Consider the following 17,902-nt stretch of genomic DNA (forward strand, 5'->3'; position numbering starts at 1 on the left):
TCACACTTTCTGACATTGTATTCCATCTGCCAAACCTTAGCCCATTCGCTTAACCTATCTAAATCTCTTTGCAGCCTCTCTGAGTCCTCTACACAACCCGCTTTCCCACTAATCTTTGTGTCATCTGCAAATTTTGTTACACTACACTCTGTCCCCTCTTCCAGGTCATCTATGTATATTGTAAACAGTTGTGGTCCCAGCACCGATCCCTGTGGCACACCACTAACCACCGATTTCCAACCCGAAAAGGACCCATTTATCCCGACTCTCTGCTTTCTGTTAGCCAGCCAATTCTCGATCCATGCTAATACATTTCCTCTGACTCCGCGTACCTCTATCTTCTGCAGTAACCTTTTGTGTGGCACCTTATTGAATGCCTTTTGGAAATCTAAATACACCACATCCATCGGTACACCTCTATCCACCATGCTCATTATATCCTCAAAGAATTCCAGTAAATTAGTTAAACATGATTTCCCCTTCATGAATCCATGCTGCGTCTGCTTGATTGCACTATTCCTATCTAGATGTCCCGCTATTTCTTCCTTAATAGTTTCAAGCATTTTCCCCACTACAGATGTTAAACGAACCAGCCTATAGTTACCTGCCTTTGTCTGCCCCTTTTTTTAAACAGTATAAATCCTGGGCTATCGTTGTGGCCTTGCTCAGATCGGGGGGGGTTCGGCAGACAGCATCTTGCGAAGAATGACCTCGCGGCCGATTCCAAGCACTAATCAGTCCCGCAACATTTCCCCCAAAAATCCAGCAAATACGCACGGTCCCGCAAGGCGTCTTAGGTCGGCGACATAGCTCGCCACGTCCTGGCCTTCGGAGCGATGGAGCGTGCAGAAGCAGTACCTGGCCAGTAAGATGCTCTCCTTCGGTTTGAGGTGTTCCCGAACCAGCGTACACAACTCTGCCGATGTCTTGTCCGTTGTTTTCATCGGTGCCAGCAGATGCTTGATGAGGCCGTATGTTGTAAACCCACACACGGTGAGGAGAATCGCCCTGCACTTGATCGCTTTATCGACCCCATCCAGCTCATTGGCCACGGAGTACTGGTCAAGACGCTCAACGAAGGCTTCCCAATCATCACCCTCTACAAATCGCTCAAGATTACCAACGGCAGCCATAACCGTGTGAAAGTTCGTGATCTGTTACTCGTCGCCAATTGTTATGTTTAGAATAACTCCACAAGACTGAGTACTGTGAGCTTAAACTGATGTGACCTTAGTCTCTTTAATACAACTCCAGAGTGCCTAAGCAGCATGGCAGACAACCTTTTATACTCCCTTGCACCAGGTGTGCAGGTGACACTTGGGCCTCCAACTGTTGCGCCCTCTGGTGGCAAGTCTTGCACAGTTACAATGTTTACATACATAACACTGCCTATCTCTCTCTGTCACTCTCTCTGTCACTCTCTCTGTCACTCTGTCTTTGTTTCTCTCTCTCTCTGTCTGTCTCTCTCTATATCTATCTGTCTCTCTCTGTGTGTGTCTCTCTCTCTCTCGTCTCTCTCTCTGTCTCTGTCTCTGTCTCACTCTCTCATCTCTCTCTCTCTCATCTCTCTCTGTCTCACTCTGTCTCTGTCTCTGTCTCTCTCACTCTGTCTCTGTCTCACTCTCTCATTCTCTCTCTCTCTCTCTCTCTCTCTCTCTCTCTCTCTCATCTCTCTCTCACTCTCTCTGTCTCACTCTGTCTCTGTCTCTGTCTCCCTCTCTCACTCTGTCTCTGTCTCACTCTCTCTGTCTCGTTGTCTCTCTCACTATTTGAGGGCTGTGTGAGGGGACCCCGATGCCCTGTGAGTTGACCCTCGGTCTGATCTCTGCGTCCTTTGTTTTCACAGACCCATGGACACCGAGCATATTCGGGCCTCGTTCGATGATGAGGTAATGGTGATGTTTCATCCATCCCTCCCTCCCTCCCTCTGTGCTCCCTCCCTCCCCTCTTTCCCTCCTCTAGACCGGTTGGGGAAGGATCAGTTTGTCACCATCGTTCCTTTGTTTCCAGGGTTCAGCGAGTGTGGATAACATCCCTGCAAACTTCAGGGCGCTGTTTGCAAAACTGGCTGCACCGGTAAGGACCTCGGGGGGGGGGGAGGGCACGGTGAGGGGAGCAGGGGGAGTGTGAGGGGGGGAGGGGGGGGCACGGTGAGGGGAGCAGGGGGAGTGTGAGGGGGGGAGGGGGTGGGTTGAGGGGAGGAGGGGGAGGGGGTTATGGTGTGTGGGGAGGATTTTATTTATGGGGGTGTTTTGGGTTTTTGGAGAATTTTGGGGGGGGGGAGCTTTGGGGTTGAGGGAGGAGTTTTGCGCTGGCCGTGTTTTTGCAGGGTGAATTTTTTGGGGGGAGGAGTTTTGGGGGTGGCAATTTTTGGGTGGGGAGTTTTGTGTGGGGGTGGGGAGCTTTCGAGCTTTGGGGGGAGTTTTTGGGGGGTTTGGAGTTTGGGGGGCGTTTTGGGGTGGGGGGTGGGGCAGTTTTGGGGGGGATGGTGGGGAGGTTTGGGGTGGGGATTTTTGGAGTTGAGTTTGGGGGATGTGGGAGCTTTGGGGAGAAAGAAGTTTTGGGATGGGAGGGAGTTTTGGGGGAGTTTTGGAGTTTTGGGGTGGGTGGTTGGAGCTTTGGGGGGAGTTTTGAGGGTTTGGGTGGAGTTTTGGGGGGATTTTTGCGGGGGGTGGGGAGTTTTGGTGTTTTGCGGGGGGGTTGAAGGGGGAGTTTTGGAGTTTGTGGAGGGGTTTGCGGGGGAGTTGGGGAGTTTTGGGGTAGGGGAGTTTTGGAGCTTTGGGGGGGGTGAGTTTTTGGGTGGGGGAGTTTTCGGGGGAATTTTGGGTTGGGCAGTTTGGGGTGGGGGGAGTTTTGAAGTTTTGGGGAGGGGGTGGGGCATTTTCGGACTGTTGAGAGAGAGTTTGGGAAGGTTTGGGGGGCAGTTTTGGAATTTTGGGGTTGGGGAGCTTTTGGTGTTTTTGGGGGGAGTTTTGGGGTGGGGGAATATTTGGAGTTTTGGGGGGCGAGTTTTGGAGTTTTGGGGGGTGTGGGGAGTTTTGGGGGAGTTAGTTTAGAGTAGAGGTGTTTTGGGGTGTGTGGGGGGGTGTGGGGGTGGGGTGGGGGGGGGTTGAGATTTTTGGGGAAGAGTTTTTGAGTGAGGTGGTAGAGTTTGGAGTTTTGGGGGGATTTATTGGAGGGGTGAGTTTTGGAGCTTTGGGGTATGGAGTTTTTGGGGGGAGTTGTGGGGTGGGGAGTTTTGGAGCTTTGGGGGGTTGGGGGGGGAGTTTGGGGTTTTGAGAGGTGAGTTTTAGGGGGGTTGAGGGGAGTTTTAGAGTTTGTGGGAGTGGATTGTGGGGGAGTTTGGTGGGGGAGTTTGGTGGGGGAGTTTTGGGGTGGAGTTTTGGGGTGGGGGGAGTTTTGGGGAAGTTTTGGAGTTTTTGATTGGGTGGGTTAGTTTAGAGTGGGGGGGAGTTTTGGAGTGGGGGAGTTTGGGTGGGAGTTTTGGTGTTTTGGGGAGGGTTTGGGGGGAAGTTTTGGTGTTTTGGATGGGGTTGAGGGGGAGTTTTGGAGTTGGGGAGGAATTTGGGGTTTTGGGTTGGAGGGGTTTGGAGTTTTGGGGAGGTAGTTTTGGTGTTTTGGGGGGGTAGGTTTGGGGGGAGTTTTGGAATTTGTGGGGGGGGGTTGCGGGCGAGTTTTGGGGTGGGGGAACTTGTGGGGGTGGGGAGTTTTTGAGGGGCAAGTTTGGGGGGTGGGGGAGTTTTGGAGGAGAGTTTTGGGGGGAGTTTTGGAGATTTGGGGGGATTTTTCGGGGGGTTGTTGGGGTTTGGGGGGGGAGTTTGCAGTTTTGGGGGGCGGTTTTGGGGGAATTTTGGAGTTTGTTTGGGGGATTGCGGGGGAGTTGGGGAGTTTGGGGGGGAGTTTTGGGGTGATGAGTTTTGGAGCTTTGGGGTATGGAATTTGGGGGGGGTTTGGAGTTTTGGGGTGGGGGTGGGGAGTTTTGGAGGGGGTTGGGTAGGAGTTTGGGTGGGGGAGTTTGGCGGTTTTGGGGGGGAGTTTTGAGAGGGTTTGGGGGGTGTTTTAGAGTTTGTGGGGGGGTTGCAGGGGAGTTTTGGGCGGGATTTGGGGGGATTTTTTGTTGGTGGTGGGTTTTGGAGCTTTGGGATGGGGAAGTTGGGGGGAGTTTTGGAGTTTATGGGCGGGGGGAGTTTTGGAGTGAGGTGGGGGGGTTGAAGATTTGGGGGGAGTTTTGGGGAGGAGAGGTTTATGGGGGAAGGTGGTGGGGAGTTTTGGAGATTTGGGGGGGAAGGTGATGGGGAGTTTTGGGGGGGGAGATTTGGGGTATTTTTTGTCGGTGGTGGGTTTTGGAGCTTTGGGTTTTGGGATGGGGGAAGTTGGGGAGAGTTTTGGAGTTTATGGGCGGGGGGAGTTTTGGAGTGAGGTGGGGGGGGTTGGAGATTTGGGGGGAGGTGGGGAGTTTTGGAGGGGGAGAGGTTTATGGGGGAAGGTGGTGGGGGAGTTTTGGGGGGGAAGGTGATGGGGAGTTTTGGGGGGGAGGTGGGGAGTTTTGGAGTTTTGGGGAGAAGGTGGGGTTGGAATGGGGAACACGGTTTAAATTGATCCAAGATTGAATCCGAGTTTTTCTTTCTCAGGATGAGGAGATTTCTGTTTTCGGTCTACGGAAAATTCTGAACAAGGTTGTGTCGGCCCGTAAGTATGATCGGGGGATCAGTCCCCTGAGAATAGGGGAGGGAGCTGCCAGTCTGTATGTGAGGTGGTGTATCTTTTTACTAACATTGTACTAACACTCACTCCCTCCACCACCAACACACCGTGGCTGCAGTGTGCACTGCAACAACTCACCAAGGCTTCTTCAGCAACACCTCCCAAATCTCTACCAGGTTCCTGCTCATCTCCGCCCGCCTCTGCTCATCCGCTATCGGAACCCTCATCCTGCCTTTGTTACTTCCAGATTTGACTATTGCAACTCGCTCCTGGCCGGCCTCCCACGTTCTACCCTGCGTAAACTAGAGGTGATCCAAAACTCAGCTGCCCCGTGTCCTAACTCGCACCCAGTCCCACTCACCCATCACCCCCTGTGCTCACTGCCCCGTGTCCTACCTCGCACCGAGTCCCGCTCACCCATCACCCCCTGTGCTCACTGCCCCGTGTCCTAACTCACACCGAGTCCCGCTCACCCATCACCCCCTGTGCTCACTGCCCCGTGTCCTAACTCGCACCGAGTCCCACTCACCCATCACCCCCTGTGCTTACTGTCCCGTGTCCTAACTCACACCGAGTCCCTCTCACCCATCACCCCCTGTGCCCCGTGTCCTAACTCACACCGAGTCCCGCTCACCCATCACCCCCTGTGCCCCGTGTCCTAACTCACACCCAGTCCCGCTCACCCATCACCCCCTGTGCCCCGTGTCCTAACTCGCACCGAGTCCCTCTCACCCATCACCCCCTGTGCCCCGTGTCCTAACTCACACCGAGTCCCGCTCACCCATCACCCCCTGTGCCCCGTGTCCTAACTCACACCGAGTCCCGCTCACCCATCACCCCCTGTGCTTACTGTCCCGTGTCCTAACTCGCACCGAGTCCCGCTCACCTTTCACCCCCTGTGCTCACTGCCCCGTGTCCTAACTCGCACCGAGTCCCGCTCACCCATCACCCCTTGTGCTCACTGCCCCGTGTCTTAACTCGCACCGAGTCCCGCTCACCCATCACCCCCTGTGCTCGCTGCCCCGTGTCCTAACTCTCACCGAGTCCCGCTCACCCATCACCCCCTGTGCTCACTGCCCCGTGTCTTAACTCACACCAAGTTCCGCTCACCCATCACCCTCTGTGCTCACTGCCCCGTGTCCTAACTCACACCGAGTCCCACTCACCCATCACCCCCTGTGCTCACTGCCCCGTGTCTTAACTCGCACCAAGTCCCACTCACCCATCACCCCCTGTGCCCCGTGTCCTAACTCGCACCCAGTCCCACTCACCCATCACCCCCTGTGCCCCGTGTCCTAACTCGCATCGAGTCCCGCTCACCCATCACCCCCTGTGCCCCGTGTCCTAACTCTCACTCAGTCCCGCTCATCCATCACCCCCTGAGCTTACTGCCCCGTGTCCTAACTCGCACCGAGTCCCGCTCACCCATCACCCCCTGTGCTCACTGCCCCGTGTCCTAACTCACACCGAGTCCCACTCACCCATCACCCCCTGTGCCCCGTGTCCTAACTCGCACCGAGTCCCGCTCACCCATCACCCCCTGTGCCCCGTGTCCTAACTCGCACCGAGTCCCTCTCACCCATCACCCCCTGTGCCCCGTGTCCTAACTCGCACCCAGTCCCACTCACCCATCACCCCCTGTGCCCCGTGTCCTAACTCGCACCGAGTCCCGCTCACCCATCACCCCCTGTGCCCCGTGTCCTAACTCACACCGAGTCCCGCTCACCCATCACCCCCTGTGCCCCGTGTCCTAACTCGCACCGAGTCCCGCTCACCCATCACCCCCTGTGCCCCGTGTCCTAACTCGCACCGAGTCCCTCTCACCCAACACCCCCTGTGCCCCGTGTCCTAACTCACACCGAGTCCCGCTCACCCATCACCCCCTGTGCTCACTGCCCCGTGTCTTAACTCGCACCGAGTCCCGCTCACCCATCACCCCCTGTGCTCGCTGCCCCGTGTCCTAACTCGCACCGAGTCCCGCTCACCCATCACCCCCTGTGCTCACTGCCCCGTGTCTTAACTCGCACCAAGTTCCGCTCACCCATCACCCCCTGTGCTCACTGCCCTGTGTCCTAACTCACACCGAGTCCCACTCACCCATCACCCCCTGTGCCCCGTGTCCTAACTCGCACCCAGTCCCACTCGCCCATCACCCCCTGTGCCCCGTGTCCTAACTCGCATCGAGTCCCGCTCACCCATCACCCCCTGTGCCCCGTGTCCTAACTCTCACCCAGTCCCGGTCATCCATCACCCCCTGTGCTTACTGCCCCGTGTCCTAACTCGCACCGAGTCCCGCTCACCCATCACCCCCTGTGCTCACTGCCCCGTGTCCTAACTCACACCGAGTCCCACTCACCCATCACCCCCTGTGCCCCGTGTCCTAACTCGCACCCAGTCCCACTCACCCATCACCCCCTGTGCCCCGTGTCCTAACTCTCATCGAGTCCCGCTCACCCATCACCCCATGTGCCCCGTGTCCTAACTCTCACCCAGTCCCGCTCATCCATCACCCCCTGTGCTCACTGCCCCTTGTCCTAACTAGTACCCAGTCCCACTCACCCATCACCCCCTGTGCTCACTGCCCCGTGTCCTAACTCGCACCGAGTCCCACTCACCCATCACCCCCTGTGTTCACTGCCCCATGTCCTAACTCGCACCCAGTCCCACTCACCCATCACCCCCTGTGCTCACTGACCCCGTGTCCTAACTCGCACCCAGTCCCACTCACCCATCACTCCCTGTGCTCACTGCCCCGTGTCCTAACTCGCACCGAGTCCCACTCACCCATCACCCCCTGTGCTCACTGACCCGTGTCCTAACTCACACCCAGTCCCACTCACCCATCACCCCCTGTGCTCACTGACTTACATTGGCTCCCGGTTAAGCAATGCCTCTATTTCAAAATTCTCATCCTTATTTTCCAATCCCTCCATGGCCCTCGCCCCCTCCCTATCTCTGTAATCTCCTCCAGTCCCACAACCCCCCGAGATGTCTGCACCCCTCTAATTCTGCCCTCCTGAGCATCGCTGACTATAATCGCTCCACCATTGGTGGCTGTACCTTCTGTTGCCTTGTTGTGTATGCAATAACTGTTAGACTGAGTACTGTTTAACTCCAAGAGGTATAACCTTGGCTCTGCTTTATTAAGGCCCAAAGTGACTAATATACAAAATGGCTGGCCTTTTATACTTGGGCGTGCAGCCCAATGGCCTCCAACAGTGACGCCATCTAGTGGCTAGTGATCCCAAAAGTACATACATGACAAAAATCTTATAACGCTCCTGTGAAGCGCCTTGAAATGGTTCACTCCGTTAAAGGCACTATATAAATATAAGTTGTTGTTGTTGAGATCTCTGCGCTCCTCTAATCCTGCCCTCCTGACCATCCCCCGATTTCCATCGCTTCACCATCGGTGGCCGTGCCTTCAGCTGCCTGAGCCCCAAGCTCTGGAACTCCCTCCCTAAACCTCCTCCTTTAAGACGTGCTTTAAAACCTGGCTTCTGCTCGAGTTTATTGTTCCGTCTAACTCCGGCTGTGTCTCCGCTGAACCCGTCTGACTGGTTTTTTCAGCTGAGCTGGTTACTGGCTGCAGTGCTTACGGCGATGCTCCGAGCTGCCCATCCTGTTCACGTCGACTTAGTCCTTCCGTGGGACCTCTGACCCCTGACCCTGGTCTCCCTGCTGGGGCATTAACTACGACATTTAACCAGGCCGATCTAACCCGAGCTTTCCCCTGTCCATTCGCGCACACTTTGGCTGACACTCCGGACCCGTGCCGTTCAATACTTTCCCCCCCCCTCTTTCCTTTCCTCTTGATTCCTCCCTGACCATTCTCTCCTGTCACAGAACCACAGAGACTCACCGCACGGGAGGAGGCCATTCGGCCCATCGTGTCCGTGCCGGCCGACCAAGAGCTACCCAGCCTAATCCCACTTCCCAGCTCTGGGTCCGTAGCCCTGCAGGTTACAGCACTTCAGGGGCACATCCAGATACTGTTTAAATGTGGTGAGGGTTTCTGCCTCTACCACCCTTTCAGGCCGTGAGTTCCAGACCCCCACCTCCCTCTGGGTGAAGACATTTTCCCTCAAATCCCCTCGAAAGCTCCCCCCAATTACTTTAAATCTATGCCCCCTGGTTGTTGACCCCTCTGCCAAGGGAAACAGGTCCTTCCTATCCACTCTATCCAGGCCCCTCATCATTTTATACACCTCAATCAGGTCTCCCCTCAGCCTCCTCTGTTCCAGTGAGAACAGACCCAGCCTATTCAATCTGTCCTCATCGCTAAAATTTTCCAGTCCCAGCAACATCCTGGTAAATCTCCTCTGTACCCTCTCCAGTGCAATCACATCCTTCCTGTCATGTGGTGACCAGAACTGCACGCAGTACTCCAGCTGTGGCCTAACCAGTGTTTTATACAGTTCAAGCATAATTCCCCCTGCTCTTGTATTCTCTGCCTCGACTAATAAAGGCAAGTATTCCGTATGTCGTCTTAACCACCTTATCTACCTGGCCTGCTACCTTCAGGGATCTGTGGACCTGCACTCCCAGGTCCCTCTGTTCCTCTACACTTCTCAGTGTCCTACCATTTAATGTGTATTCCCTTGCCTTGTTGGCCCTCCCCAGATGCATTACCTCACACATTTCCGGATTGAATTCCATTTGCCACTGTTCTGCCCACCTGACCAGTACATTGATATCTTCCTGCAGTCCACAGCTTTCTTCTTCATTATCAACCACACGGCCGGTTTTAGTGTCATCAGAAACTTATTTTGACAAGGTCCCACACAAGAGATTGGTGTGCAAAATTAAAGCACATGGTATTGGGGGTAATATACTGACCTGGATAACTGGTTGGCAGACAGGAAGCAGAGAGTCGGGATAAACGGGTCCTTTTCAGAATGGCAGGCAGTGACTAGTGGGGTGCCGCAGGGCTCAGTGCTGGGACCCCAGCTATTTACAATATACATTAATGATTTGGATGAAGGAATTGAGTGTAATATCTCCAAGTTTGCAGATGACACTAAACTGGGTGGTGGTGTGAGCTGTGAGGAGGACGCTAAGAGGCTGCAGGGTGACTTGGACAGGTTAGGTGAGTGGGCAAATGCATGGCAGATGCAGTATAATGTGGATAAATGTGAGGTTATCCATTTTGGGAGCAAAAACACGAAGGCAGAATATTATCTGAATGGCGGCAGATTAGGAAAAGGGAAGGTGCAACGAGACCTGGGTGTCATGGTACATCAGTCATTGAAAGTTGCCATGCAGGTACAGCAGGTGGTGAAGAAGGCAAATGGTATGTTGGCCTTCATAGCTAGGGGATTTGAGTACAGGGGCAGGGAGGTCTTACTGCAGTTGTACAGGGCCTTGGTGAGACCACACCTGGAATATTGTGTTCAGTTTTGGTCTCCTAATCTGAGGAAGGACATTCTTGCTATTGAGGGAGTGCAGTGAAGGTTCACCAGACTGATTCCCGGGATGGCAGGACTGACATATGAGGAGAGACTGGATCGACTAGGCCTGTATTCACTGGAGTTTAGAAGGATGAGAGGGGATCGCATAGAAACATATAAAATTATGACGGGATTGGACAGGTTAGATGCAGGAAGAATGTTCCCGATGTTGGAGAAGTCCAGAACCAGGGGACACAGTCTAAGGATAAGGGGTAAGCCATTTAGGACCGAGATGAGGAGAAACTTCTTCACTCAGAGAGTTGTTAACCTGTGGAATTCCCTGCCGCAGAGAGTTGTTGATGCCAGTTCATTGGATATATTCAAGAGGGAGTTAGATATGGCCCTTATGGCTAAAGGGATCAAGGGGTATGGAGAGAAAGCAGGAACGGGGTACTGAGGGAATGATCAGCCATGATCTTATTGAATGGCGGTGCAGGCTCGAATGGCCTACTCCTGCACCTATTTTCTATGTTTCTATGTTTCTTAATCATACCGTCAACATTCAAGTCTAAATCATTGATATATACCACAAAAAGCAAGGGACCCAGTACTGAGCCCAGCGGAACCCCACTGGAAACATCCTTCCAGTCACAGAAACATCCATCAACCATTCCCCTCTGCTTCCTACCTCTGAGACAATTTTGGATCCAACTTGCCACTTTGCCCTGTATCCCATGGGCTTTAACCTTCCTGACCAGTCGACCATGTGGGCCCTGATAAAAGGCTTTGCAAAAGTCCATATATACTACATCGTACACACTACCCTTGTCAACCCTCCTGGTAACATCATGCCTCTTGCCATATTGTCATGCCTCCTTCCATCTCTCCTCTCTCAGATACTCTGCCCTCCCAAATCAATACCCCAACTCTTCATTACTCTTCAACACTCTTCAACCTTCCTACTCTCCCCTTGGCATCCTACGGAGGGCCCAACGAGGCAGTTGTCGCTACCTGTTAACCAACAGCAAACCCAACTGTCCCGTCCTACTCTTTTTCCCCCCCCAGCACGCCCACTGGGGGTGAACCTTGCTGATATCCAGCCCTCCGCCCCGCCCCTCCAGTGCTGACCCTGTGGACGTTGGCAATGGGGCAGCCACCCTCCACATGTCCGTTCGCTTGTGAACAAGGTCCTTCCCACCCAGCAGCTGATCGTGGATGATGGCATCGACATCATGGCCCTGACGGAAGCTGGGTTGAGGGGCGATGACACCTTGCCCTTAACTGAAGCCTCCCCACCCAGCCTACGTCGTCCACCACGAGCCCGCCCAGACCACGTGGTGACTCTGTGTCTCCCTATCTCTAATCTCGTCCACCCCCGAGATCGCTGCGCTCCTCCAATGCTGCCCTCCTGAGCATCCCTGATTATAATCGCTCCACCATCGGTGGCCGTGCCTTCTGTTGCCTGGGTCCCAAGCTCTGGAACTCCCTCCCTAAACCTCCCCGCCACCTTCAAAACGCTCCTTAAAACCTCCCTCTTTGACCAAGCTTTTGGTCACCGGCCTGAACATGAGGCTCGATGTAAACTCTTATACTGACACCATACTGTCTTTGTTCCCATTTAGGTACCGACATTAAAACTGATGGATTTGGCCTGGAGACCTGCCGCAATATGGTGAACCTGGTGGATGTATCCTACTATCATCCTGTCTCTTGGCCTCCTCCTGTTCCTGTGTAACAGGCTCAAGGGGCTGAATGGGCCTCCTCCTGTTCCTGTGTAACAGGCTCGAGGGGCTGAATGGGCCTCCTCCTGTTCCTGTGTAACAGGCTCGAGGGGCTGAATGGGCCTCTTCCGGTTCCTGTGTAACAGGCTCGAGGGGCGGAATGGGCCTCCTCCTGTTCCTGTGTAACAGGCTCGAGGGGCGGAATGGGCCTCCTCCTGTTCCTGTGTAACAGGCTCGAGGGGCTGAATGGCCTCCTCCTGTTCCTGTGTAACAGGCTCGAAGGGCTGAATGGGCCTCCTCCTGTTCCTGTGTAACAGGCTCGAGGGGCTGAATGGGCCTCCTCCTGTTCCTGTGTAACAGGCTCGAGGGGCTGAATGGCCTCCTCCTGTTCCTGTGTAACAGGCTCGATGGGCTGAATGGGCCTCCTCCTGTTCCTGTGTAACAGGCTCGAGGGGCTGAATGGGCCTCCTCCTGTTCCTCTGTAACAGGCTCGAGGGGCTGAATGAACATCCTCCTGTTCCTGTGTAACAGGCTCGAGGGGCTGAATGGGCCTCCTCCTGTTCCTATGTAACAGGCTCGAGGGGCTGAATGGGCCTCCTCCTGTTCCTGTGTAACAGGCTCGAGGGGCTGAATGGCCTCCTCCTGTTCCTGCGTAACAGGCTCGAGGGGCTGAATGGGCCTCCTCCTGTTCCTGCGTAACAGGCTCGAGGGGCTGAATGGCCTCCTCCTGTTCCTGTGTAACAGGCTCGAGGAGCTGAATGGGTCTCCTCCTGTTCCTGTGTAACAGACTCGAGGGGCTGAATGGACATCCTCCTGTTCCTGTGTAACAGGCTCGAGGGGCTGAATGGGCCTCCTCCTGTTCCTGTGTAACAGGCTCGAGGGGCTGAATGAGCCTCCTCCTGTTCCTGTGTAACAGGCTCGAGGGGCTGAATGGGCCTCCTCCTGTTCCTGTGTAACAGGCTCGAGGGGCTGAATGGGCCTCCTCCTGTTCCTGTGTAACAGGCTCGAGGGGCTGAATGGGCCTCCTCCTGTTCCTGTGTAACAGGCTCGAGGGGCTGAATGGGCCTCCTCCTGTTCCTGTGTAACAGGCTCGGGGGGCTGAATGGGCCTCCTCCTGTTCCTGTGTAACAGGCTCGGGGGGCTGAATGGGCCTCCTCCTGTTCCTGTGTAACAGGCTCGAGGGGCTGAATGGGCCTCCTCCTGTTCCTGTGTAACAGGCTCGAGGGGCTGAATGGCCTCCTCCTGTTCCTGCATTGCATATGATGTTATTCACTGCCACGAAATGTTTTCTTTAACTGACTGACCAACAGAAAGATGGGAATGGGAAACTGGGATTGGTGGAGTTCAAAAATCTGTGGGACAAGATTCAGAAGTTCCTGGTAAGGATTGTATGCAGTAGGCTCCAGTTAGTGCCGGGGGAGTGGGGGATGTGAGCCTTCAACATAGGACGTCAAAGGTCAAGGGGCGTCCCGGGGGTCGAGGGGCGTCCCGGGGGTCGAGGGGCGTCCCGGGGGTCGAGGGGCACCGGGGTCGCAGAGTGGCATTGGTTGACACAGATTTCCTTTGTTCATTTGACAGAAAATCTACAAGAGGAATGATCTGGATGAATCGGGCACCATGAGCTCCAACGAGATGCGAGTGGCTGTGGAGGAATCCGGTGAGAACCCCTCTCACCCCACGGAAAGGACCCTGGCTCCAAGCTCAGTGATCCCTCAGTCCCATCGCCACATCCCCTCTCTCTGCAACAACACAGCAACAGGAGGAGGCCCATTCAGCCCCTCGAGCCTGTTACACAGGAACAGGAGGAGGCCATTCAGCCCCTCGAGCCTGTTGCACAGGAACAGGAGGAGCCCATTCAGCCCCTCGAGCCTGTTACACAGGAACAGGAGGAGCCCATTCAGCCCCTCGAGCCTGTTACACAGGAACAGGAGGCCCATTCAGCCCCTCGAGCCTGTTACACAGGAACAGGAGGAGGCCCATTCAGCCCCTCGAGCCTGTTACACAGGAACAGGAGGAGGCCATTCAGCCCCTCGAGCCTGTTACACAGGAACAGGAGGAGCCCATTCAGCCCCTCGAGCCTGTTACACAGGAACAGGAGGAGGCCCATTCAGCCCCTTGGGCCTGTTACATTAGGAACAGGAGGAGGCCCATTCAGCCCCTCGAGCCTGTTACACAGGAACAGGAGAAGGCCCATTCAGCCCCTCGAGCCTGTTACACAGGAACAGGAGGAGGCCATTCAGCCCCTCGAGTCTGTTACACAGGAACAGGAGGAGGCCCATTCAGCCCCTTGGGCCTGTCACATCATTGAATGAGATCATGGCTGCTCTGTATGGTAACTCTGTTCCTGTTATTGCTGCATGTTGCTCGATACCCAGCAGAAATCGAATCCATCTCAGTCTTGACAGAGGAGGGGATTGCTGGAGTTCGGAGGTCGCGGTGGGCTGGGGTCGCCGTGGGGAGTGGATGCTGGGGTCGTGGGTCGTGGTGGGGAGGGGAGGGTTTGTTGGGGTCGTGGGTCGTGATGGGAGGGGTTGCTGGGATCACGGGAGGTCAGGGGTTGTGGTGGGAGAGCTTTCTGAGGTCAGGGGTTACGGTGGGCAGGGGTGTCTGGGGTCGAGGGGTCATGGTGTCTTTGTGTCTTAATGCAAGGAGTATCCGCAATAAAGTGGATGAATTAACTGTGCAAATAGATGTTAACAAATAGATGTTAACAGATATGATGTGATTGGGATTACGGAGACGTGGCTCCAGGATGATCAGGGCTGGGAACTCAACATCCAGGGGTATTCAACATTCAGGAAAGATAGAATAAAAGGTAAAGGAGGTGGGGTAGCATTGCTGGTTAACGAGGAGATTAATGCAATAGTTCGGAAGGACATTAGCTTGGATGATGTGGAATCTATATGGGTAGAGCTGCAGAATACCAAAGGACAAAAAACGTTAGTGGGAGTTGTGTACAGACCTCCAAACAGTAGTAGTGATGTTGGGGAGGGCATCAAACATGAAATTAGGGGTGCATGCAATAAAGGTGCAGCAGTTATAATGGGTGACTTTAATATGCACATAGATTGGGTTAACCAAACTGGAAGCAATACGGTGGAGGAGGATTTCCTGGAGTGCATAAGGGATGATTTTTTAGACCAATATGTCGAGGAACCAACTAGGTGGGAGGCCATCTTAGACTGGGTGTTGTGTAATGAGAGAGGATTAATTAGCAATCTCGTTGTGCGAGGCCCCTTGGGGAAGAGTGACCATAATATGGTGGAATTCTACATTAGGATGGAGAATGAAACAGTTAATTCAGAGACCATGGTCCAGAACTTAAAGAAGGGTAACTTTGAAGGTATGAGGCGTAAATTGGCTAGGATAGATTGGCGAATGATACTGAAGGGGTTGACTGTGGATGGGTAATGGCAGACATTTAGAGACCGCATGGATGAACTACAACAATTGTACATTCCTGCCTGGCGTAAAAATAAAAAAGGAAAGGTGGCTCAATTGTGGCTATCAAGGGAAATCAGGGATAGTATTAAAGCCAAGGAAGTGGCATACAAATTGGCCAGAAATAGCAGAGAACCCGGGGACTGGGAGAAATTTAGAACTCAGCAGAGGAGGACAAAGGGTTTGATTAGGGCAGGGAAAATAGAGTACGAGAAGAAACTTGCAGGGAACATTAAGACGGATTGCAAAAGTTTCTATAGATATGTAAAGAGAAAAAGGTTAGTAAAGACAAACGTAGGTCCCCTGCAGTCAGAAGCAGGGGAAGTCATAACGGGGAACAAAGAAATGGCGGACCAATTGAACAAGTACTTTGGTTCGGTATTCACTAAGGAGGACACAAACAACCTTCCGGATATAAAAGTGGTCAGAGGGTCTAGTAAGGAGGAGGAACTGAGGGAAATCCTTATTAGTCGGGAAATTGTGTTGGGGAAATTGATGGGATTGAAGGCCGATAAATCCCCAGGGCCTGATGGACTGCATCCCAGAGTACTTAAGGAGGTGGCCTTGGAAATAGCGGATGCATTGACAGTCATTTTCCAACATTCCATTGACTCTGGATCAGTTCCTATGGAGTGGAGGGTAGCCAATGTAACCCCACTTTTTAAAAAAGGAGGGAGAGAGAAAACAGGGAATTATAGACCAGTCAGCCTGACCTCAGTAGTGGGTAAAATGATGGAATCAATTATTAAGGATGTCATAGCAGTGCATTTGGAAAGAGGTAATATGATAGGTCCAAGTCAGCATGGATTTGTGAAAGGGAAATCATGCTTGACAAATCTTCTGGAATTTTTTGAGGATGTTTCCAGTAGAGTGGACAAGGGAGAACCAGTTGATGTGGTGTATTTGGACTTTCAGAAGGCTTTCGACAAGGTCCCACACAAGAGATTAATGTGCAAAGTTAGAGCACATGGGATTGGGGGTAGTGTGCTGACGTGGATTGAGAACTGGTTGTCAGACAGGAAGCAAAGAGTAGGAGTAAATGGGGACTTTTCAGAATGGCAGGCAGTGACTAGTGGGGTACCGCAAGGTTCTGTGCTGGGATCCCAGCTGTTTACACTGTACATTAATGATTTAGATGAGGGGATTAAATGCAGTATCTCCAAATTTGCGGATGACACTAAGTTGGGTGGCAGTGTGAGCTGCAAGGAGGATGCTATGAGGCTGCAGAGCGACTTGGATAGGTCAGGTGAGTGGGCAAATGCATGGCAGATGAAGTATAATGTGGATAAATGTGAGGTTATCCACTTTGGTGGTAAAAACAGAGAGACAGACTATTATCTGAATGGTGACAGATTAGGAAAAGGGGAGGTGCAAAGAGACCTGGGTGTCATGGTACATCAGTCATTGAAGGTTGGCATGCAGGTGCAGCAGGCGGTTAAGAAAGCAAATGGCATGTTGGCCTTCATAGTGAGGGGATTTGAGTACAGGGGCAGGGAGGTGTTGCTACAGTTGTACAGGGCATTGGTGAGGCCACACCTGGAGTATTGTGTACAGTTTTGGTCTCCTAACCTGAGGAAGGACATTCTTGCTATTGAGGGAGTGCAGCGAAGGTTCACCAGACTGATTCCCGGGATGGCGGGACTGACCTATCAAGAAAGACTGGATCAACTGGGCTTGTATTCACTGGAGTTCAGAAGAATGAGAGGGGACCTCATCGAAACGTTTAAAATTCTGACGGGGTTAGACAGGTTAGATGCAGGAAGAATGTTCCCAATGTTGGGGAAGTCCAGAACCAGGGGTCACAGTCTAAGGATAAGGGGTAAGTCATTTAGGACCGAGATGAGGAGAAACTTCTTCACCCAGAGAGTGGTGAACCTGTGGAATTCTCTACCACAGGAAGTAGTTGAGGCCAATTCACTAAATATATTCAAAAAGGAGTTAGATGAAGTCCTTACTATTCGGGGGATCAAGGGGTATGGCGAGAAAGCAGGAAGGGGGTACTGAAGTTGCATGTTCAGCCATGAACTCATTGAATGGCGGTGCAGGCTCGAAGGGCCGAATGGTCTACTCCTGCACCTATTTTCTATGTTTCTATGTTTCTATGTTTCTATGGTGGGTGGGGTAGCTGGGGTCAGGGGTCGAGGGTGATGTTTGGAACTCAGTGTTTCTCTCTCTCCAGGTTTCCACTTGGATAACCAGCTGACCCAGATTATCGTAGCTCGCTATTGCGACGCTGAGGATCTCTCGCTCGATTTTGACAACTTCGTTTCCTGTCTCATCCGTCTCGAGGCCGTGTTCAGTAAGTCCCAGAGTGCACCGGTACCCCTCCCCCTCCCCCTCTCCCCCCTCCCCCCACCCCGCACTCCCCCCTTCCCCCGCACTCCCCCTTCCCCCGCACTCCCCCTCCCCCGCACTCCCCCCTCCCCCGCACTCCCCCCTCCCCCGCACTCCCCACTCCCCCCTCCCCCGCACTCCCCCTCCCCCTCCCCCCGCACTCCCCCCTCCCCCGCACTCCCCCCTCCCCGCACTCCCCCCTCCCCCTCCGCACTCTCCCTCCCCGCCCGCACTCCCCCCTCCCTCCCCCGCACTCCCCCTCCCCGCAGTCCCCGCAATCCGCACTCCCCCTCCCCATCCCCTCCCCGCACT

At 53.8% G+C, this 17,902-nt stretch overlaps 1 protein-coding gene across 1 annotated transcript in view; it reads left to right on the top strand.

Moving 5' to 3' along the window:
- The window catches only part of LOC139243902 (calpain-1 catalytic subunit-like), a gene marked incomplete at its 3' end in the record, with an annotated part of 31,300 nt that extends 13,745 nt beyond the window's left edge, over positions 1-17,555 (top strand). The window contains exons 2-8 of the mRNA XM_070870910.1: positions 1,847-1,889; positions 2,011-2,076; positions 4,632-4,689; positions 11,717-11,781; positions 13,126-13,194; positions 13,394-13,472; positions 17,436-17,555. Coding sequence (XP_070727011.1) covers positions 1,851-1,889; positions 2,011-2,076; positions 4,632-4,689; positions 11,717-11,781; positions 13,126-13,194; positions 13,394-13,472; positions 17,436-17,555 — 496 coding nt within the window. The remainder of the gene's footprint in view (positions 1-1,846; positions 1,890-2,010; positions 2,077-4,631; positions 4,690-11,716; positions 11,782-13,125; positions 13,195-13,393; positions 13,473-17,435) is intronic.
- Positions 17,556-17,902: the final 347 nt, after the last annotated feature.

The sequence above is a fragment of the Pristiophorus japonicus genome, unplaced genomic scaffold (assembly GCF_044704955.1).
Source record: "Pristiophorus japonicus isolate sPriJap1 unplaced genomic scaffold, sPriJap1.hap1 HAP1_SCAFFOLD_1919, whole genome shotgun sequence".
Lineage (NCBI taxonomy): Eukaryota > Metazoa > Chordata > Chondrichthyes > Pristiophoridae > Pristiophorus > Pristiophorus japonicus.